The 22,565-nt window shown below is 38.7% G+C and overlaps 1 protein-coding gene and 1 non-coding gene across 3 annotated transcripts; both read left to right on the top strand.

The window, feature by feature from the left end:
- Positions 1-236: 236 nt before the first annotated feature.
- Positions 237-21,457, top strand: SNAPC1 (small nuclear RNA activating complex polypeptide 1). Of its 2 annotated transcripts, XR_008427386.2 has the most exons (11): positions 237-435; positions 2,478-2,637; positions 2,798-2,938; positions 3,620-3,724; positions 6,833-6,991; positions 8,627-8,695; positions 9,365-9,427; positions 12,554-12,704; positions 14,229-14,327; positions 16,333-17,377; positions 20,480-21,457. XR_008427386.2 is itself a non-coding variant. In XM_024567720.4 (10 exons), exons 1-10 carry the CDS (start codon positions 308-310, stop codon positions 16,383-16,385), a joined length of 1,128 nt encoding a protein of 375 aa, XP_024423488.2. In that variant the 5' UTR covers positions 237-307; the 3' UTR covers positions 16,386-19,157. The 2 variants fall into 2 exon arrangements, 1 of the variants encoding a protein (XP_024423488.2); XM_024567720.4 differs by lacking the exon at positions 20,480-21,457 and having other exon boundaries at positions 16,333-19,157.
- On the top strand, positions 3,948-4,078 carry LOC112312093 (small nucleolar RNA SNORA24). Its single transcript, XR_002975541.2, has one exon. It is a non-coding gene; the product is annotated as a small nucleolar RNA SNORA24 (small nucleolar RNA).
- Positions 21,458-22,565: the final 1,108 nt, after the last annotated feature.

Raw genomic sequence — 22,565 nt, forward strand, 5'->3', positions numbered from 1 at the left:
AGTGAGAGTAAAGCCATCTTTCATAATCGAGCCTAATGTAGACCTAAATTCCTTCTTGGGCTCATATGACACTTGAGATACAAACATTTTTAAAGAAATTAAAAGGGATGATCTCTGTCCTTTGACTAACAGTTGAAGTACACGCGCAACCACTCAGGGCGGGGCGGGTTGGAGGTGGAGCTAACGGGGCCGGACGTCCCGTTACGGAGCGCGCGTGCGTCACGTCGTCGGAGCCGGGCGTCCGCGCTGAGTTTCCTCGGCGACCGCCGGGGCTGGAACAGCTCTTGTATGTACAAGTTTTGCAGGCATGGGGACCCCTCCAGGCCTGCAGGCCGACTGCGAGGCGCTGCTCAGCCGCTTCCAAGAGACGGACAGTGTTCGCTTCGAGGACTTCACGGAGCTCTGGAGGAGCATGAAGTTCGGGACCATCTTCTGGTGGGTGTTTCTCGTCCGCTGAGACGCGGCGTAGGTAGTTGCACACCCACCTCCACTCCCCTCCTCCCCGTCGCCGCACCTGTGAAGGGCTTAGGAAAATGGCATTCTCTGAAGGCTACCCCCATCTCTCCTGGGCCGCCTTTGCTCAGGCTCCGTGCTTTCCCTGGGTGATTTCATTGGCTTCGGTTGCATCCTTTTGCGGCCTCTTCCCGAATACGTGGTTGTGCCTGGCCGCCCAGAGTTCTCTTTCAAAAGTGCAGATTTGACCAGGGCAATCCCTTGCTTACCCCCTCAGTGGTTTTCATTGCCTTTGGGATACAGCTCAAATTTCCTAACAGGGTTGGCTAGACCGGTTGTGATTGCCCTTCTCTGCAGCTTCGGTACCAATCTCCGCGTACTCTCTCTTGCTCCCGCCCTCTCCTGGCGTTTCCAATGTCTCTAGGCCCCTACAGGTGTTTGCTTAGCCTGGAGCTTTCTCCCAACTCCCCTTGCCTGGCCACTTCATTCTTCACTCCGTTTAAGTTCAAATGCCCATTCCTCAAGGAAGCCTTCCTTTGCCCTTCTAGATTAAGTGAGGGATTCTGCTCTTTTTTTCTTATACATTATGATTGTGTGTAGTTAAAAAGAAAAGTATTAGTGTTTAAGAGCACAGATTATGGAGCCCAATTGTCCGAATTTGAACCCGAGTCCACTGACTTTTGGTAGGTTATTTACCTGAGCTTCCTTATCTGTAAAAGAGGGACAATGGTAATACCTCGGTTCTGATGATTAAATGAGCTGATTAATATATGTTAAGTGCGCTCTAAGTGCTTAGTAAATGTTCAGTTTTGCTATTATTTTTAAATTTTCCCTCCGTTAGACAGAGCTCTGAGAGGACAGTGACTGTACAAATCTGGCGCCCATTAGCATACTACATAACAATATTGCAAAGGCTAAATAATTGATGAATGAATAAATTCTTGTGATTGAAACTTTGTTTTGCTGAATAAAATATAGAAGTTCTCTTTTTTCTCTCTGTTGATGTAAAATAATTACCTATGTAGTTTGTACATTGTAGGGATGGAGAATGGAGAGCTGTTCGTTGTACAAATAATGATAGGAGAGAAACTAATTTTTTTAATGTCTATTAAATGTAATGCATTTAGAGCTTAATGTATTTAATCCATAGAACAACTCTGAAAAACAGGTAGAATGGATGTTTTATAGATGAGGAAATTAAGGCTTAAGGAATTTAAGTAATTTCTCCCTGATCACAAAGCCAGTAGGTAGTAGAGCAGATATTGAAACCTATATGTTTGCCTGTTTCCCAAACCCATGATCTTTCATTGTAACCCTCTTGAAAAAAGTGTACATTTTGCTGGGGTTACCTCATTTTTTAGCTAATGAGGAAAAACTAAAAGGAGGAAAAAGGTAGAGCCACCTGAGGAATGGGGAGTTTTCTTTAGAAGTTGCTTTATTTGCATATACTTACAGTAGGTATTTTGCATTCTTCTACTGTGTTAATTATTATTTGGAGAGACCGGGCTTTGGGAGTTTAGAGGAATCTGCTTTCCTATGGTGAACTTTGCCCTGAAGAATTGGAAGGAGGGTTGGATTACATTGTATGGTAGTCTCTATCTTTTTTACCTAGATGTCCCAAGGACAAATGAGGATTCGTGTGAATCCCTGAGAGTATTGAGGAAAATATCTATTATATATTTAAATGCATGTAGCTTGTGTATTTTATTCTGTAACATAACCATGGTTACTTTAATATATTAAATGTTTTAAATTCTTAACTGGGAATAATTTGTAACCCCTCCCCTTTTGCTCCCCAGTTCAGCTCGTCACGTTGATGCTTTACGTAGATGTACCCTGTTTACCTAGGGTATGCCTATGCCTCCGTGGAAGAAACACAACCAAGATTAGGTCTTTGAGCTTGAATCGGGAAGAGATCAGATGTAGAATGCCCATCCAATTTCTAGTAGCCGCTAGAATATACCTCTTCTAATTTTGGTTCATTACTTATTTAAAGTCGTAACATATTTTCTCTTTGTTTCTAGCGGTAGAATGAGAAATTTAGAAAAGAACACATTTACAAAAGAAGCTTTAGCTTTGGCTTGGCGATATTTTTTACCTCCATACACCTTCCAGATCAGAGTTGGTGCTTTGTATCTGCTGTATGGATTATATAACACCCAACTGTGTCAACCAAAACAAAAGGTAATACTGATGAGTTGTTTTCTACCAGCAGAAACACAAAACGGGTACATATTCTTACAGCAAACTGATTTATGTGGAAATGCCAGTGTTTCAAAATTCTAAAACATTTGTGAAGAAGATTTACATTTAGTAATAACTTTTTTACTTCTCTTGTTCGCAGATTAGAGTTGCGCTGAAGGATTGGGATGAAGTTTTAAAATTTCAGCAAGATTTGATAAATGCACAACATTACGATGCAGCCTATATTTTTAGGAAGCTGCGACTAGACAAAGCATTTCACTTTACAGCAATGCCCAAATTGGTATGGTACCCAAGATAGATTGTTTCTTCACAGTGAGAAGTTACACTTCATCGTCCTTAAACTATCTCAGTCTCCATAATGTGGAAAGAATATTATTATATAGTTTCTTATACTTGTAGAAAGACTTCTTAAAAAAGGAGAAAATGTTCTCCGATTACTCTTTGTTGCAAACAAAATTCAGTCTCTGCTTTTAAATCTGATGTGTTTCTAAATGCTGTCTGGTAAGCAGATTGATAGAAGAGGACATTACATTCAGCATCTGCATTTGTTCATTGTTTTTTATTCGGACATCTGAGGGGTACTGTTGAAAGAGGAACAAAGAATTTGAATGTCAGTTGGTGGAAAGTTGAAACTTTCACTCATAAGATATGAGATTTCTTTGATCTTATGCCAGCTGAGACACTGGATTAGAAGAGATTAGATTAGACACTAGGTTCTAGTTCTGGCTCTGCCATCAGCTGGCAAATGTGGGGCTTCTCTGAGTCTCATTTGGGTTTCTAAGCACGTGGGTTACCATAAGGGTTATTTTAAAAGTCTAATAGTCTTTGATAAATGGATTATTTAATAAATATACGTAGTGCTGTTTTTGTTTCATTCATGTTTACTGATAGTTTTTGTTGCTGTCATACTTATTTCCATACTTAAAAAAATATACTTTAAAAGACATTTATTATCATACAGCTGTCATGTAGAATGAAGAAAAAAATTCAGCGAGCTGAAATTACAGAAGAATTTAAGGACCCAAATGATCGTGTAATGAAACTTATCACTTCCGATGTATTAGAGGTAAATTTGCTTTTATTCTCTTGAAATGTAAAAAAAACATGTTTTACTGTTAACTATATATTGAGGTTATACCTTTTTCTACTGGTTACTGAAAAATTTTTAATGGCTTTAAACAACCATAGAATGCATATTATTTTCTCTAAAGTATTAGAAATAACACACCCTAAATATATCAAAATTTATAAAATCTTGAAACACAGCTGGAAACAAAGATGTAGAAGAGCCCCATGTGTCTTTGGGACCTGTCAGCTCTGGCAGCCACGCCTCGTGGCCATGGAAGAGCCTGTCCTTGTTTATTGGCAAAGCTGGCACCATTTAATTGGTGTCAGATTCTGACTTGCACAAGTAACATTCTTCATTTTAAAAACTTGGACGGTGCTGGGTTATTGTGCAGAGATCTAACTGTGTTTCAAATGTTCCTGTGAAGTTGATCTAATTGTCCTGACGGGTGATAGAAAACATAACAAGAGACTGAGGAATTCAGTGACACAGGTGAAGTCTCATTTAGTGTCCTGCAGTGCACAGGACCAACATGATTTCAAATCTCAACAGTTTCGGGATTGAGTGGCAAATAATGTCATGGAAACAAAATAATGTTCTGGAAACTACCTAGGTAGTATTTTCAATATAAGCCTGAGTCTAATTTGTTTTTAAATTAGACTTTATTTATTTTTAGAGAGAGGGAGAGAAACATCGATGTGAGAGAGAAACATCGATAGGTTGCCTTTCCTAAGCTCCCAGACCAGGGACTGAACCTGCAACCCAGGCATGTGCCCTGACTGAGAATCGAGTTGGCGACCCTTTGTTTCCCAGCCTGCACTCAGTCCGCTGAGCTACACCAGCCAGGACTTTTTTTTTTTTTTAACAATACATATTTTTTAAGTTCCTTTTTACAGTGCTTATTTAAAAACTCACTGTAAACTAGGAAGATCTAAGAGAACAGAGCTGGGGTGATGCACAAAGCACAAAGGCCTATTTTTGTTTTTTTAATGTTTTTTGATTTTTAGGGAGAGAGGAAGTGGGCGGGGGTGGGGGGGTGGGGAGAGAGATTAAGAGATTGAGAGGTTGAGATAGAGAAACATCAACTGGCTGCCTCCTATACATGCCCCGACTGAGGATCAAACCCACAACCTAGGTATGTGCCCTGGCTGGGGATCAAACCTGCAGCCTTTTGGTGTTTGGGGCTATGCTCCAACCACCTGAGCCCCGGCCAGGGCACAAATGCCTGTGCTTTTAGGGTGATTGGAGAGGAGGGTCAGAAGGGGCAGGCTAGGAAATGCCTGTTCCTAGAAGCTCCTCAGCATGAAGTAGTCTGTGTGAAGTCCTCCTGACTACCTCCATCTTTGGCTTGCCACAGACCTGCTTTGAGAGCCTTTTCTGTCAATACCTCTCTTGATTCTACTTGTCCTGTCCTTGTAGAGCCTTTGGCGCGTATTCATCGATGATCCTTAAATTCAGTACTTTCTACTTTCCATCTATGGCTTGCAAATGCTTTTGTCTCCATATCAGCACACCTGAATTCTGGTCATTCTTCTGCCACTCCTTAGTTCTAGCTTTGTGGTTAAGGAGGCATAATAATATGAAGAGAATGAGATACTGAATTAAAACATCCAATTTTTAATTCTAACTCTGCTACTTAAATATGACCTTCAGCTAATTGTTTCATTTCTAAGTCAGTTTTTTCCATTTATACAGTTATAATAATGACCATTACGTGGTGAGTTTTCAACATGTGCTAGGGACTGTGTTATATGTTTCCTGCGTGTTATCTCACTAATCATCATAGTAACCTTGCAGAGGAGGTGGTGTTTTCCTAATTTTAAAAACAAGGAAACTGAGGCCCAGGGAAGTTAAGTAGTTTGCAGAAACTAAGGTCTAGGCACTTGATTTAAATGTCCAAGTCTGTAAGACTCCAAAGTCTAGGCACTTTCTTTTATTTCCTAACACTTAATTGCATGATGCTTTACATTAGGCAGAACACTCTCACTTGTAGACACTCACTCGATATTTTTACAGTGGGTTAGGTGGCATTACTCCTTTCCGAACACTCTCAGATTGAGGGATTTGCTCAAGATCGCAACCTAGCAGGTGACAGAACTCGGGCCCAAACCCGGTGCAGCTGGTGGTCTTCCCCTTCTCTTGCACTGCATGCAGTAGAATAACGGGAGTACAGCATGTTGTAAACTGTGAAAAGCCAGGGGCTCTGCAAGCCCGGCGCTTGCCCTTTGTAGATGCTCCGTATGTGAGCACTCGTCACTACTGAGCAGTTTCTGATTCCTTGACCAAATCCTGTGAATTCCACCCAAATCTCCTAGAAGTGAGTCGAGTAGCCTAATTTCAGGGTGACTCAGATGTTGTCGTGCCATTTGTGAAAGAAGTGTCAGTAGTCCGCTGCCGATCTTTGAACCACATCCCAATACTGGTTTTATTTGATTTCGTAAGTCTGCCTGCAGTGTGCTGCCTTTCTCCTTACCCCTTAGATCTGCCCATCTGAATGGAAGTTTCTGGGGGAGGATGGTCTAATGAATGAATAATGCCTCAAATGGTGCCATAAATCCCCTCTATTTCTTTTAATCCTACATTTTAACACCGAAGTAATGATGAAGCTTATGGCTACAGGCACATGGGCTTTGAAACTTGTGAAAGTCTTCAAAGTTGTCGGCACGTCTCATAAGTGGAGGATTAAGTGGAGTCATTATACGGGGTCTTCCAGCTGAGTGTAAAGAACTATGTAAATATACTCGAAATGACAATATAAAATAAAAATGTGATCTTAGTTATTATCAGTAGTGATATTCAATGATATTTTGTAAGTAATTTTTGTTACAGCCAGGAGTGTAATCCTTTATTAACTAGTCTTTTCCCAAACAGTGTGCGTTACTTAATGTTCATTAAATTGAATTGAACAAGGACATACCTCTGAAAGCAGCCTGTGCTTCATTAATAAAGTTGTGCTGTCTTATTTACACAGTTATGTCATTTTCAATATACTGTAGCATGTTACTCCTCATCAGGAGTCACTTTGGAATGTCATTTGATTTTGTTTTGGTTTTGCCTATGAGTTTCTTCTATAAAATGGAAATGAAAGACACATCTTTTCGCTTTTAGGAAATGCTGAATGTTCATGACCATTATCAGAACATGAAACATGTAATTTCAGCGGATAAGTCCAATCCAGACAAAGCCCTCAGCTTGATAAAGGATGATTTTTTTGATAATATTAAGAACATAGTTTTGGAGCATCAGCAGTGGCACAAAGACAGGAAGGTATGTGACTGCTTGTTTGGTACCTCGCGGTGGCATTGGCGCTGTACACGTGGCTAGACATGGGTGATGATGTTGAGAGGCAGCCTAGCTGAGTGGCTTCATTCCTGTGGAGCTAAGATTTAGGGGGCTTTACTTTTCTTTGACACTTCTTAGCTATGTAATGTTATTTAACCTTATAAATAGATTTTATATATATTGTATATATAATCAAATAATTCTAATTAATGACAATTTTATAATGTACAATCAAATAATATATATAATTACAGAGGAATGAGCCATCTTGTATACCACAGGTTTATTACAATGTTTATAATTTAACATTTTCCAGAGGATACACAGGCATCTTCGGGCAAAATCCTGCACACACAGGTGTTTTGTTTGGCACAACATCAATCCTAACATTGTTTAGCAATTTTGAATAATGGCTAACATTTAAATATTTATAGACTGCATGTGATATTCCAGACTTCCAGCTTCTCTTGAAAGTCAGAGCTTTGGCAGCATTGGTCCCGCCCTGCTGCGCGGCTGCAGACAGCCAGGCCTGCATGGCGGCCTCTCCTGTGGGCTCTGCCAGCCTTGGTTTATTACCCTTTACAAATCTCATCGACACAAATCTGCAGTTTGGTTTCCTGATCCCAATACCGAGGCCAGAGCCACCTATACTCCACATTAACCTTTTCAGCTGGAGAAACTTTTTTACTCTGGAAACCTGAAGGCTAGCCTTGCTAAATTTACCTTTGAAACCACTACTTCATCTTATTTTAGTAAATACTTCTGAAAAATGAAGTAAAAATAAGCAACTTCTAACTACTTACTATGTGTGAGATAATGTGTTAGTGTTTTCTTAAATGCTAGATAGATATCTTGTGTTTTTCAGAAATATTTGATGCCGCTTTTTGGCTTTCCTTTATATAAAGGGAGCTGGCTCAAATTAATTTTAGAAAAACATACACAAGGAAAATGATGAGGAGATGACAGTCTTGAGGAGAAGGAAATACTTTGCTTCCTGTACCCACATTTATTTTAACGATGTAGCACATTTTAGAATGTTTGAATAGTACTCTCTTTTATTTTATTTTATTTTATTAAATATTATTTTAAATCCTTACTTTAGGATGTATTTACTGATTCTAGAGAGAGAGGAAGAAATATTGATGTGAGAGAGAAACGTAGATCAGTTGCCTCCCATACTCACCCCGATCAGGGCGCAGCCTAGGTACGTGCCCTGACTGAGGGGCAAACCCATAACCCTTCGGTACACGGGACGACGCTCCAACCAACCAAGTCACTCGGCCAGGGCAGTACTCTTTAACAAACCATCTTTAATGAGCAGTACTAAGACCTCTGAAACCTGAAGGAGAGGAGAATAAACCAGTTTTCTTTACCACATAAAATGTGTGTTATCCTTCATTTGCAGGATTTAGGCATTTTATTGACGAATTTTAGAACTGTTTTGACACCTAACCATGGTCTTAATGTCAGGTGGTGAACCATACTGCAATAACATGAAACGATCTTTCAGTTTTTCAGTAATTAAGTAAATGATTCTCATTGTTAATGAAATTGACTTGCAATTAATTTTTAGTTAATTTGAATTGTTAATCTGTATATGCGAAATGTTTGCTCTTTCAGAATTCATCCTTAAGATCAAAAGTTAAAGATGGAGAAGAAAAGAGGGAAGGAAATTCACAAGAATCAGAGGTCAGAAAAATTCACTGATAGCTTACAGTGCAGTAGTTTGATTAACTTCTTTTTATTTTATGTGTGGCTGTGACTCTGTATACTAAGCATTATGATCCTTGGTCAGTATCTTAGAAAATTCTGAAACATGAGGTTCTGTGAAAAGCGAGTCTGTTTTTTACTGGAAACCTTGTGTAAGACTACATCAGGTGTAGATGGGGAGTAGGGTGGTAACTGTTTTCAGTGAGGGTGGGCAGGATGAAGCTGGAGGTACCTGAGTCCCTACAGGGGCAGAGTAAGTGTTCTTTTGTGTGTCTTTTCTCACTTCCTGTCAGTCTTTCAGCTGGTGTGGAGCGTCTTGCCTCAGGGGTTTTCATCTAACTCAGTGGATGAGACAAGGGCCTGGCCATCTGTGGCCGTAGACTGATGAGGAGGGAATGGTTTCATCACCAATGATCTTTCCATATTATCCTCCTTACTATTACTACTCAGTAGCCGTGGGGAGGGCATCATGGCACCTGCTGTGAGAATGCGGTGTGTGTTTATGTGTCTTTACTCAATATGTGTCTAATAGATGTTACTTTCTAATATCCTTCCTCTGTCTAAAATCTTATTTCTGTGGGTATTCATAATTTCACTTAATGTTGACGTGCTCTAACTTTTTCCCTTCCTGTATATTTTCACTTTTAGAGATGCGAAAGGGCAGAAACATTAGCAAAAATTAAATCAAAGGCGTTTTCAGTTGTTGTTCAGGTAAGTTATTTCTTTAGTAAGGTAATTTAGAAATTGACTTGATGTTTTCTGAATTACATTTATATTTTTCCTGTAAGTAATACATGTACATAGTTTAAAATGTCTAATAATACTGTATGGCTCGTATAACCCAGTAATCGCCTGCTCACTTCCTACCCCTGTATTCCTAACCTCAAGAGGCAACCATCTTTAACTTTTTCTCATTTAATTACTTCTGGTATTTACCTGGAATTTCAATGCCATTGTTCTTTATTGTCTTCCAGCTTTTTTTTCCTGTTCATGGAAGATTTTAGGAGTTTCTGTTTATCCTTGAAGTTCTGAAAATTCATGATAGTAATAACTTGATATAGGTCTTTTTTCCATCACTGTGGGCATTGTTTGATTTGATGGCCTTCAGTTCAGAGGAATTTAAAAAAAAAAAAGTTTTATTTATTTATTTTTAGAGAGAGAGGTGGGAGGGAGAAAGAGGGGGATAGAAACATCAATGTGTGGCTGCCTCTCACACGTCCCCCACCAGGGACCTGGACCGCAACGCAGGCACGTGCCCCAACTGGGAATCAAACTGGCAACCCTTAGGTTCACAGGCTGGCACTCAGTCCACTGAGCCACACCAGCAAGAGCTCAGAGGAATTTTTTTGTATTTTTCTTTGATAAAGTTCTTTACTGCATTTTTGCTCTTTATCTTTTCTTGAACTTTTATTATTTTTCCTTTCTGTTTTTAATCTCTTTCTATTTTCAGGGAGATTTCTTAAACTTTGTTTTCTGAACATTATATTGGATTTTTGAATTTCTGCTGATGTTTTTTCATTACTAATGTTTTTTTCTTGTTCTCTGAATCTTTTATCACTTAAAAATATTCTTTTTTTAAAAAAGATATTTTATTTATTTATTTTTAAAGGGAGGGAGGAGGAAAGAGAGGGAGAGAAACATTGATGTGCGATAGATACATCGATAGGTTGCCTCTTGCACGCCCCCAACTGGGGACCTGGCCTGCAACCCAGGCTTGTGCCCCGAGAGTTGAACCAGTGACCTTTTGATTCGCGGCCGGCACTCAGTCTGAGCCACACCAGCCAGGGCTTAAAAATATTCTTTATATCTTTTTTTTCTGGATGTATTACCTTATCTCTTTGTGGATGTTACAGTTTTTTTAAAGTTTCCTCCTTTCCCTCTGGAGTTTATATTTTGGTGGCTTTTTCAAATGTTTGAAGATCCTTGGATCATATTTAAGAGTGGTCACGTGGAGATACAGCTTTTTAATCTCAAATAAGCCCAGCTGCTGGAGTTTGGAAAGCCTACCGGGAGAATCAGCCAAGAGGCTTACCATTCCTTATGCAGGTTTCACGTAACCTCCCTTTTTACAGTAAGAGGTTCTGTCCCCTTCCTCAGCTATGCCAGCTTCCTCAGGCCACAGCCTTTTTGGTTTAGACTCTCCAGAGAGCAAACCTATTTTCTACAGAAAGAAGTCAACTTAATTTTGAGGCTGAGAAATGGGACTGTGATGCCTAAGTAGATTTTCAACATATCTACCCATTTTTTAGTCCCATTTCTGATGGCTTCAGTTCCTGATCTACTTGGACCAGCTTGCTTTCTAGTAACTTCCTACATATGGGCAATTAGGTTTCAGCTTTCTTCATTCTGTTGTCAGCTATCATTCACTTCCCCACTTCCTAATTTTTTTAACAGACGCTGTGTTTCTTATTATCTTTGTTTTGTGAGTTTGTTCATTTTTGTTCCTTTACTCTCATTTTAGTGGCATTTCAGAAGGGGGCACTGATAAATTTAGGTGACTAATTAATTTTTTTCCTGGCTTTTTCCATGAGTGTAAGAATGTATTCTGTGGGAAATTACTATCATTTTTGGTTGTAGAAATAAAAAAGAATACATAAAAAAATGAAAAGTGACTGTAGATTGTTTAAGTGTTATGTATGTGCAAACCACAGTAAATTGAGTACAAGATATTGGTGAATAAAAGCACTAAGAACAATAAATTAATTCTACATTCTTTGAGACCGGAACTGTTTCCTTATTATATAGTGGTCACTGATGCTTAAGAAATTATGAAATAATTTTTAAAAATCAATTAATCAAAGTATAATCTCCATAAATTGTTAGATGTGTGTTATTGCATAGTTTGGTTTTTTCCTCTGTTGAGGTACAGTTAACATACAGCACACGGTAGCTATTAACCAGTTGTTAATACCTACCTGCGCTGCGTATGTGCCATTAGCTGAAAGCGCTGTGTTAATCAGGGCTCTGCTTAGGCATTGGCTGCTGGACTAAAAACTCCCTGGACTGCCCTGCCACATCTCACCTTTATGTTGCCTTCACTCTCTTCAAGTGCTCTTCATGACAGCTCCAGCCTTGCCTGTGGCCAGGTTCAGGTCCAATGGAAAGGGAGAATTTTATTTCCTAACAGTTTAACAGAATTCTTAAGTTGAGTTTTATCAGTTACGATGCAGATCCTTTGCCCATCCCTGGACAAACTAGAGGTTGTGAAACTCACTTTGACTAGATCAGGGCCATATGGCCAGAGCTGGAGCCAGCATAAAGTAGTTCCACTCGGACACATGGTGGTAACTAAGGAAAATAAAATTTCAGAAGAAAGGGAGAACAGGTAAGTGGGCAGTAAAGCACAGTACGTGTCCTGTGTTCCTCTGTTTCCCAGGCGTGCAGCTGCAGCTGCGTGTTGGCCCTGTCTGAGTGGGTGGTGGTAACAGCTGCAGGAACTTGCTCTGTGTAACGATGAAAGAGTATGCACATGTGACAGGTGTTAAGCCAGAATGATGGTACAGCACTGACGACAAATATGGGGCACTAAGTCTGGCACAAATAACGCTCCTTTTTTATTACATAAAAATATTTTATTACAAAATCATAAGCATGTAATTTTGTAACGGAACAATACCACACTTAAGCTCACCCTGTGACATTTTAGGTGAAAAGTTCAAATTGTTGTCCATCTCGTGCGAGATACTCATGTACCCTACCAATCACACTCAGTGGCGTTATTTCTGCCAGATCCTGTATTTTTGTACCTCTTTATACATCTTTGATTTTGTATTTTGTCTGTATCAGCTGGATTCATTTTGTAATTCATTGTGGGTAATTGAGTTTCTAACTCTTAAGGCTTCCAAGTCAAGAAGGCATCGCCAAGTCAGACTGGACTCTTCTGACTCTGATTCTGCGTCTGGTCAAGGACAGATCAAAGCAACCAGGAAGAGAAGAAACAAAGAAACATTGAAATCAGTAGGAAGGAAGATGTCTTCCAGAAAAAGAGGTCGCTTTTAAAGTCTTTTTGAGACTCAGCAAGGGAGAAGGGGTGTTATTTACAATCTTCCCTCACTGGTTTTTTGTTATAAAAAAGGATTAGATATGTGTTTGAGAACCTTGTGAGATTTAATATTAAAAATAAATGAATTATCTTACATTCTTAGAATTTTACTGCAGAAAGGGACTTAAGGAGTCATCAAATTAATCATTTCATAGATTATGAAATTTACACCCAGATAGATTAATTAGCTAGATAGTTATAGAATCAGTCTAGAATTTTCCAGATCATACTTTATTAGTAATTTTTCTGTGTGAAACAAACTTATGTTTAGAATAAGGTATGATGAATAGTAACATTCTATAAACCATATTTCCCTCTAGCTATACTAGTTAAGCTATACCTGCTTTTCTTTTAAAATAGGGTATCTATAACATGCCTTTGGTATTTGGTTCTTAAATGACTTATTTTAAAAGTTAAAGTTTAAAAATTATACAAAAAAAGGAGCATCAGAAACATTAGTAAATACTTAAAGCCCAGGATAGAACACTCATGGCTCTCACCAGGAATTGATTGGTAGGTAGGTGGGAACAAACTGAAGACAGTGGGTTGACCAAAAAGCTCATGTGGTTTGTTCTGTAAAATAAAAGACACATTTTTCATTTTCACCAATACCGTTATTTATTTGGGTATGTTGAGTATGTCGGCCATCTCCTACTTGGTGTAACATTGATTGTTCTCAGCTAATGTCTCGATTTGATCACTACCAACTTCGACTGGTCTACACGGCCGTGCAGCATTGTCGAGCGAGCAGTCTCCAGCATGAAACTCTGCAAACCACTTTTGACACATTAGATCAGTCACAGCACCTTCTTCATACGCTGCACAAATCTTTCGCATTTCAGTTGCATTTTTACCTTTCTTGAAAGAGTAAAGTATAATATGCCAAAAATGTTGGGTGTTTTTTTCCATCTTCAATATTAAAATAGCTACACCCAAATTCACCTATTTTGATGAATTTTTAAGAATTAATTTATTTTTAGAGAGAGGGTTAGGGAGAGAGAAAGAAAGGGAGAGAAACATCAGTGTGTGGTTGCCTTTTATGTGCCCCCCAGAGGGGACCTGGCCTATAACTCAGACATGTGCCCTGATTGGGAATCGAACCAGCGACCCATTGCTTTTCAGGCCCATTCTCAACCCGCCGAGCCAGCCAGGGCTGATGGATTTTTTTTAAAAGCTTGCTGTTATGACAGCTGTCACAATACAGTCTAACAAAATTCTTTTGAATGAAGTTAAAGACAACTAAGCACTACTAGAGCCACCTTATGGAAAAAAACAAGAACAAATGAACTTTTTGGCCAACCCAATACTTAAAAAAAGACATTTTCAAATGCGTATTTCTGTTTACCATTACAATTTTAGCTTTTAGTTTAAACATCTAATTTTTATATTGTAATAGTGACATTATTTGTATAAAATTTTTATGAAAGATTATTTGTTTTCATATAAAATCATTTTTCCATCCATTTTCAGGAGACGTACAGAACATACAGAAGGAAGACAAATGTTTGAGTCTGAGTATGCCTGTAATTACGGAAGAGGACGAGGAGAACGGAAGTCAGAGTGAAGCAGGTAGAGACGAAATTTCGTCCAACTACTGAAGGAAAGCTTGAAGAGCATGAGGGTTGGCTGTGTGTTCCTGCTGTGCTTCCACCTTGGGCACACTGGAGAATTTTAGCATTAATCATGCATACTGTTAATGGAGACACTCAGAGTAGTAATTGGAAATCCACCAATTAGGGAATATAGTATGTATTAAGAATAATGCCTGTTGACTTTTTTTCATTTGGGCTCTATATTCATTCAGCAAGCATTTATTTGGTGTGTCTTAGTTTCAAGCACCTAGCTAGGTGGAGGTATATAAAGATACATACTACAAGAATTTAAGAACCATTTCTTTTAATCATAGTAATTGTAGATCTGAGCCCAGTGACTGGCCCAGAGTGGACCTAAGGAAGTATTTGTTGACTGAATCCTATCAGTCTGTGCCCCAGTGGCCTTACAGTTTAGTGTGGAAGGAAAACAAGCCAGTACATTATGGTAAAGAGAGTCAGGGTGCTGTAAAAGCACATGCAAGGAAAAGAATAGACAAGTAAAAGGGAGTGTGTGTTCCTTCAGAAATCTCGGTGCTTCTGTGGTTTGCTGACGTCAGCACAAAACAGTCCTTTACAGGCTTGTGGTGAGTTTCAGACTAGTTTCTCTCTTGTCTTGCTCACTGGCTTTTACTGTATGTAAACTATTAATCGCACACACATCTTTACGGCTGGCTGACAATCCTGTTCCAAAATCATCGGCTTGTTACTTTTAAAAAGTTGGTTTTCATTAATCATAATTATATATGCACATAATTGAACAATTCAAATAATTTTATAATACTCATTATAAGAAGCCAGTCTTTAACTCTGACTCCCATTTATTACTCCCCAGGAAGAGCCACTTTTAACCCTTTACTAATTATTGTGGTTTACTTCTGTGTCTCTAAATAACATGTTCCTATTGCCATTTCTTCATATGTCAATTCTATGAGTTATGTATTAACTTCCACCTGAGGAAGGTGAGGATTTAATTCTCTTGTATCCTTTGCTTCCCACCCCAAGCACTTGAATGCTTTCCAGTCCCACCCTTCCAATTTAATTATTATTTTAGTTGTGTTGGTATTCGGCATTTACAAAACATTACTGGCAGCAGGGCCATGCAATATGCTATGATTCTTCCTTAACCTCTACATTTTATTCTCTAGAGAGTTAATAAATTCTTTTTGCCTTATTAATTTAATTTTTCTATGTGCTTACCACTGACTGACCCCCCAGACTCTTCTCCCTCAATTGTAAATCCCCTCTGGGTGCGCTCAAGCACCTCCCTCAGTCTTGCCTCTGTGAAGAAGTCTCCTCCAGGCCCGTGCGCGCTGTCCCCAGGCAGTTGGTTCCCGGGGCCCCTGTGCTCTGTCCTGGCGGCTGCATTCTTAATTTTTTCTTTGTCTTTTCTTACACCTTTTCCTGTTACTCCCCTTTTATTTTTCATTGGTGGGGAATATTTCTTTTCTTTACATTTTTCATAATTTTCATGTTTTTGTATCTTCTGTTATTTTCTTTGTTTTTAATGACCAGTTTTTAATTACTTTCTACATGGATGCCTGTTTGTGTATTGGTTCTGGCGTCTGCTGTGATAGCGAAAAAGAATTATGGTACTTGTGTTTTGGGTTACATGTCCAGGTTTAATGGAAATGAAATTGAAATCTTAGATACTTTATCTCTTTGCGCTGGCCTAGATACCTTTCAGATCTTGCACACTGGGTCCATGCTAATTATAGGGAGGGCATACCCATGTGAAACAACTTCAGAGTAGCTAATTATTAAGTAGGATTTAAGATAACTGCAGTCTACATTAGTAAGTTTTCAACTGTAACATCATTTTGAGGAAAAATCATGTATATGTCAGGTCTAAGATTTCTTGTTAGAGCTTTGCTGTGTGGCATTCTTACTTAATACCAGTCTATCATCTATATAGTTTAAATGCATATTATCAGTTAAGTATTATTTTTATAGAGCTGACAGACTTCTTAATTTTATGTCTTTAGAGGTCACTGCACCCAAGAGGAAAAGGAAACTCAGAAAAAAGAGCCTGGTGTAGAGTTCGTAATTCTGAACCTTCCGACAGAAGAAAAGATTGATACTTTGTGCATTGACCAGAAGGCTGCCATTATTAAAAATACTTCTGAGAAACTGTAGGTTATTTCTTTGAAATGGCAATACTTTAACATAGTTCTAGAATAAAAATACGAAAACTTAGAGTAAGAATTTATTCAAATTTATTTTGAACACTTTTTATGAAATCTGCATAAATGGAGAGAAAATTTTGATTTAGAATGTTAGAAGTAATCCTGTTATTTGAAAAATTTTAATATTTCTTATAACTTGTGATATTTATTAAGTACAGTTTTGGTAATATATTTAAAAACGTTTTTCTTGAAATATTGTTTATTGCATGTAAATGGCTAATTATTTTGTATCTATAATTTGTTAATGGATTTATGGTGTATATTAACTATTTTATATATTTATGGTTAAGCGCACTAAAGTTTTTGCCTTACTTGCTTTATTTTTTAATATATGAAATTTACACGGTTGGTAACTTATGTGATTGATAGCATAAGAAGCTCAGTTTCCACTTTTGTAGTCAATTATATATTTTTTGGTGCTTGTTTTAAAACTCCCTTGGCCTAACATTTACGTGTGTATGTATGTATTCTGTTTGTATATGTATAGATGCATGTAGCCATCTGTCCAAATATATACATATAACATGATTAGTAAATATATTAAGTACAACATTTAAATACTGATTATTTCTGATAAAGTCTTTAGGAGTGGTAATGTAAATTCCAGAATGTGTCTATGGTTATAGGATAGTTGGTATTCAGAAAAAAATTCTACAACTTCCTGAATGTGCCTCACTGTTAATTTCTCATTTGAGACATTTAAACGGAGATGGTCTGAGCCATGTTGTTTAAGTTGCTGCCAGTAGCAGACCATCTCCCTGTCACGTGGGCTCGCCTGTCTCACAGTTCGTTCTGCTCCAGGCTGTTTTCCAGCATCGTGCATTCAGGATTTCTGCAAATGCCTGTGAGTGACAATGCGTGATACCTATAATCTTTTAAAATCAAACTGCTAACACTTGCCCAAATACCACTTTAATTCATTAGAATATATGTCATCACACTAGCTCCTAAACAGAATTGTTTCCCATGAATGACATGTGGACATTGGGCAGGGCTTCTGGGATTTAAATATTCTAGGGTTGGGACACTTGGAGGTATGGATCCATTATTGGCCACTTGTAGACCAGGTTATTTGCTAGAACTTGTCTGGTCATTAAAGTTTATAACATTGTACAGCTAACACAGTAAGTAGCCCTCTATTTTTTCATAACAGTACTTATAAAGTACTAGGTACCATTTCACATGTACAGTGAAGAAACTACCTCAGGGTGCCTTGCCACACTTTACAAAGTTAGTAAGTGGTGTATCTGTGGGTACAACAGCAGACTCTGGTCTGTAATTTCACTGCCATTTTACATAAGCCAACAGAAACAGAAATCCAGAGGAGTACCTTTGACTGTAAGCATTAATCCATTTCCATGTGGCTCAGACAATAAAGTCAGTTTAAAACCAGATGAGTCTCAGTTATATACTGTAGTACGTCAATTCCACGGTGGCTTCCTATGCCCAGGTTTGGGTCCTTGGGGAGAGCTTTATGCCGGTGTAGGGAACTGTTCACCAGCCAAGTTCCCAGACAGTAGCCGAAAGCCAGCCGCGCAGGCAGGCCTTCCTAACGACAGCAGTCTCAAGCCCTGCTGTGTTACCTCCTCTGTGCAGGTGGGCTCATGTCCGTTTTCACTGTTTCCAACAACGCTGGGTTGACCTTTGTGTGTGCATCTTGGCTCATTTAGGTCGGTGTTTCTGTTGGATAGATTTACACATGAATTTGCTCATCAAATTCTGTGTGTGTGTGTGTGTGTATACATACATATAATTTTGATAATTATTGCCAAATTGTTCTCCAAAAATACTGCCAATTTACATTCCTACTGTTTTTGCAAGGGACTGTATACTGGTTATCTTTGTAATTGTCAGTTGAATATAGACTGAGTCTCAACAACAGAAAATGTAGAAAGATAGATAAAAGTAACAAACCTAGACTAAGGAGAGGTGAGTTGTTAAAGCATCTCTAGTGCTTTAGCTGGTAGCAAGTTTTTCATGAATATATTATGAAGATACGGTGTGAATCACTCGATAGCTTTGCTTTAAATGTACAATGAGAACTTACTGAACAGAGTTAAAATAGAAAGTATTTGTGTTCATCAGTAGGTTTTCAGAATTAAAATGTGTTCAGATATTAGTTACCTGTTAAGCTATTTCCATTTTCAGCTTAATTGTAATGAAATGGCTATACCAAGTCATAACCACATGATTGTAATGTTAAATAACTACTAAATTAATGTTTTGTAAGGGAAGAGTCACTGTGGCAATGTTCATAAGCAAGCTGCATTTTAAAATCATACCACTTTCAGAAATCTTAATACATGACAGTGTGTTCAAAGTAGAGAATTGGAATTATAGTAGTTTATAATATTATATGCCAGTTTTACTTGGATCTGAAAAGCAAAGCAAGAATAAAAGAAGTGGGACCATAAAGAAAATGGAGCTTCTATGGATGCTTACGGAGGAATATTTTTCATTCTGAAAAGAAGGTATTGTAAGTGATTTCTTCAGAAGGAAACTACCCTGAAAAAGTGCAGTTCTGTTGAGAAATCCTTGTGTCTTGTCTTTGTTTTCTTTTCTGGTGCTGTTACGGGTTTTCTGTGTTTTCTGGTACTATTAGGGGTTTGTGTTGTGTAAGCACGACTAAGCTCCCATTGAGGTTTATAACCTCTTTCTCTTGACGCTTCAGAGACTGTGAGTGGATACATTCAGTGGGAGGAAACACTCCCAATCTCTTTCACAACCGATTAAAGTGCTCCTTCCCTGAAACACACACAGTTGTACCACCTGCAAGGTATTTTCTGCTGCCAAAGACGGGACAATAAACCAACTTTTAGGCAAAGACTCTGTCTTACACAGCAGGGGTCCCCAACCTCTGGGCTGTGGATGGTACCCCATCTCAGGCCTGTTAGGAACCAGGCTGCATGGCAGGAGGTGAGCTTGAATGTAATGTACTTGAATCATCATGAAACCACCCCCCCTACCTCCATGGAAAAATTGTCTTCTGTGAAACCAGTCCCTGGTGCCAAAAAAGTTGGGGGCCGCTGTTACACAGGGATTTCTAGAACAGTAATATAATGGGGAAATGCACTAAAAATTCATTTATCTAAATGGTGTGAATACTTGTACTTATGTAGATACTGGGAAGTCAAAAACTTGTATCCTAGTTTGGACACTGACTCACTGTGTATCTTTAAAACATTAATTTTGGGGGGAGGGGACAGTGAGGAGAGGGGATTACAGGAACTACTATAAAGGACACATGGATAAAATCAAGGGGGAGGGTGGAGGTGGGGGAGGGAGGGGGTTCAGCTGGGGTGGGGTGGAGGGATGGGGAGAAAAGGCACACAACTGTAAGTGAATAACAATACAAAATTAAAATTAAAAAAAAGTGAAACCTGTACACACCTATTATGTGAAGCTTAGCATCAAAGCAAAGGTTGCTCAGACAGCTGACAAAAAAAAAAAAACCCATTAATTTTTTAAAATTAAATCCTTTTCTCAGCTGTAAATTCAAGATAAAACAACTATATCACTGACTTGTCAAAAATATTAAGAACTGCATAATGCTTTAAAAGTGCAAAGATAAGAAAGCTCAGCTTCAAAATAATTACCACTGGAAAGTGTAAGCTTTTAAAATGTACTTGGATGCCAAGGAAACCAGAATGATAATTAAGGCTTCACATGTTTTTTTTAAAAATTGAATTTATTGTGGTGACATCCACTCACAAAACCATACAGGTTTCAAGTCTACAACTCGGTAAAACGTCATCTGCACACTGCATCGTGCGCCTGTCGCCCCAAGCAAAGTCTCTTACGTGGATCTCATGAGATTTCCGAAGTGATTTTCTTGTCATAATAATTGAAAGCATATGTGTTTACAAAGGTCCTCAGATTGGTATGAGACAAAGCTCTTGTGGCTGAACAGACAACTTAAGGAGCACCTGGTTTTCCTTTTTTCCAGCTGGATTAGGTATAATGTACGAGGTCTGTCCGGAAGAAGTTCAGCCATTGTTAATATAACGAGGATGGTTCACACGACATCAGCGTAACCTGGCAGCCAAGGAGAGTGGACTGGAATGCGAATGTGTGAACAATGATGACTTCACCGTACTACTCTGTGGGGGCAGTAGACGCCAATGAGTGAGGATGTGTACTTTGTGGTCATTGCATTTGAAATGACTGAGCAGATAGAGCAATGAATCTGCATCAAATTTTGCGTTAAGCTTGAACATTCCTCCACGGAATTATTCGGATGATTCAGAAGACTGCAGCTTCATCATGACAGTGGGCCCACTCATGCGTCATGTCTAGAGCAGAGTTTTTTGGTGAAACATCAAATCACCCAGGTGACTCAGTCCCCCTACAGCCCTGATTTGGGGCCTGTTAACTTCTGGCTTTTCCCAAAATTAAATCACTTTAGAAAGGGAAGAGATCTCAGGCCGTCGCTGAAATTCAGGAAAATATGATGGGGCAGCCGATGGCGATTGGGAGAACTGTGTGGGGTCCCAAGGTACCTGCTTTGAAGGGGACTGAAACATCATTGTCCTATGTACAATGTTTCTTGTAGCTTCTTAAAAAACTGTCTATTTTTCATATTACATGGCTGGATACCTTGTGGACAGACCTGTATGTCCTCTTCCTAATAGCCTATTTTGGTTATGACAAAAAGACATACATGTATGGAGAGAGACAATATCTTTAACTGAGGTATCTTTAAAAATTAATTTTATGAGCTGAAAATTACTTTTGCTTTGACATTAAAAGCCCAGGAAAATATGCAGAGTTATTAATACCTTCCCAATGTACCCTTGTTTCTTGTATTCAATGTTTGAAGAATTCTCTTTTTGAATGGCATTGAGAGTACCCTGTGGGTGCTTAACTGTTCACATTTTCATTTATCTTTGACCAACTATGTAGTAATTATCATAGCACATTAAAAAAAATTCCCTGTAGTAAATAAAGTACGTGCCAGTGCCTCAGGCTGTATAACCCCTTTTTTACATTGTATTTCTTATGCCTGAAATATTCGGTTTAATGTGTGTGCTGATGTCTGATTTTTTGTTTAATGTAAGTTTGGACAGGCTCCTTGCGGTTGCAAGGAACCAAGGCACATTATCTTAAATGCTGGAGGCTTATTTTAAGAATATAGAGGATAGTAAGGCCATCGTCTCATAAGAGGCACGGTTCCTTGGAAAGCTGAGAAAATACATCTTTGTCATAGAGTAAACCCAGCAGCTCCGATGTCCGGGTTGTGGCCTCATCCTGAAATGGATGTGCATTGCTGCGTAGTCACAATATGCATACTCTTCTTCATGTGTTTTCCAGCTTCTCTCTGCGCATTTCTTCTGCTACTTCCGTCTCTGAAAGAGTTCTGATTGATTGATTCTACTGGTCATAATCCGAAAGAGTTCCCTGATTGGGCACAGATTACTGGGTCATTCTGGTTTCTTTTTATGTCCACGCAGAGGATGGCCATCCTTAACTAAGGCATAGATCCCTGGTATAGTCACTTGTGGCCAGTACAGGAGGGCTACAAGCCACCGGGCACAGCAAATTCTGTGGAAGGACCCAACTCTGGCAACTTAGAAGAGGTTGTGAGCAGGACAGGCCTTTGGAATCTCGTGGATTTCTTGGTCCAATCATGATTCGATTAAAATGATAATGATTCTATACATTATTGTCAATATTGCAACTTCATAAAGGAACCAAGTAGTGGCAAAAGTGTTCATTTGACAAACAGCAGCATTGTGAAGTGGTTAAGAGAAATCGCCTGGGGACCAGACTGCCTGGGTTTGCTTTGGGATTACCATGAAATTAGTTAGGGACATATATCCTTCACTTAATATAAATCCATGTAAGCCCCCTTCTATCTCTTGTGATAGTGTTACATACTTTACTTCTTTATGGTATACACCTCATCATACATTTTGTGGCTTTAAACAAAGAAAAAATAATAAATATTAACCCACATATGAAGCTTTTCCAGTGCTCTTTTTCCTTCATGCAAACCTAGGCAGTGGGTTTGCATTTTGGAATAATTTTTCTTC

The sequence above is a fragment of the Desmodus rotundus genome, chromosome 7 (assembly GCF_022682495.2).
Source record: "Desmodus rotundus isolate HL8 chromosome 7, HLdesRot8A.1, whole genome shotgun sequence".
NCBI classification, from domain to species: Eukaryota; Metazoa; Chordata; class Mammalia; order Chiroptera; family Phyllostomidae; genus Desmodus; species Desmodus rotundus.

What these genes read in the sequence shown, in the direction of transcription:
- SNAPC1 (XM_024567720.4), top strand. Translation starts at nt 308, where the DNA reads ATGGGGACCCCTCCAGGCCTGCAGGCCGACTGCGAGGCGCTGCTCAGC. An exon ending in AGTGGCACAAAGACAGGAAG is followed by an intron (nt 6,992 to 8,626) that starts GTATGTGACTGC and finishes TTGCTCTTTCAG; the next exon opens with AATTCATCCTTAAGATCAAA. An exon ending in CGGAAGTCAGAGTGAAGCAG is followed by an intron (nt 14,328 to 16,332) that starts GTAGAGACGAAA and finishes TTATGTCTTTAG; the next exon opens with AGGTCACTGCACCCAAGAGG.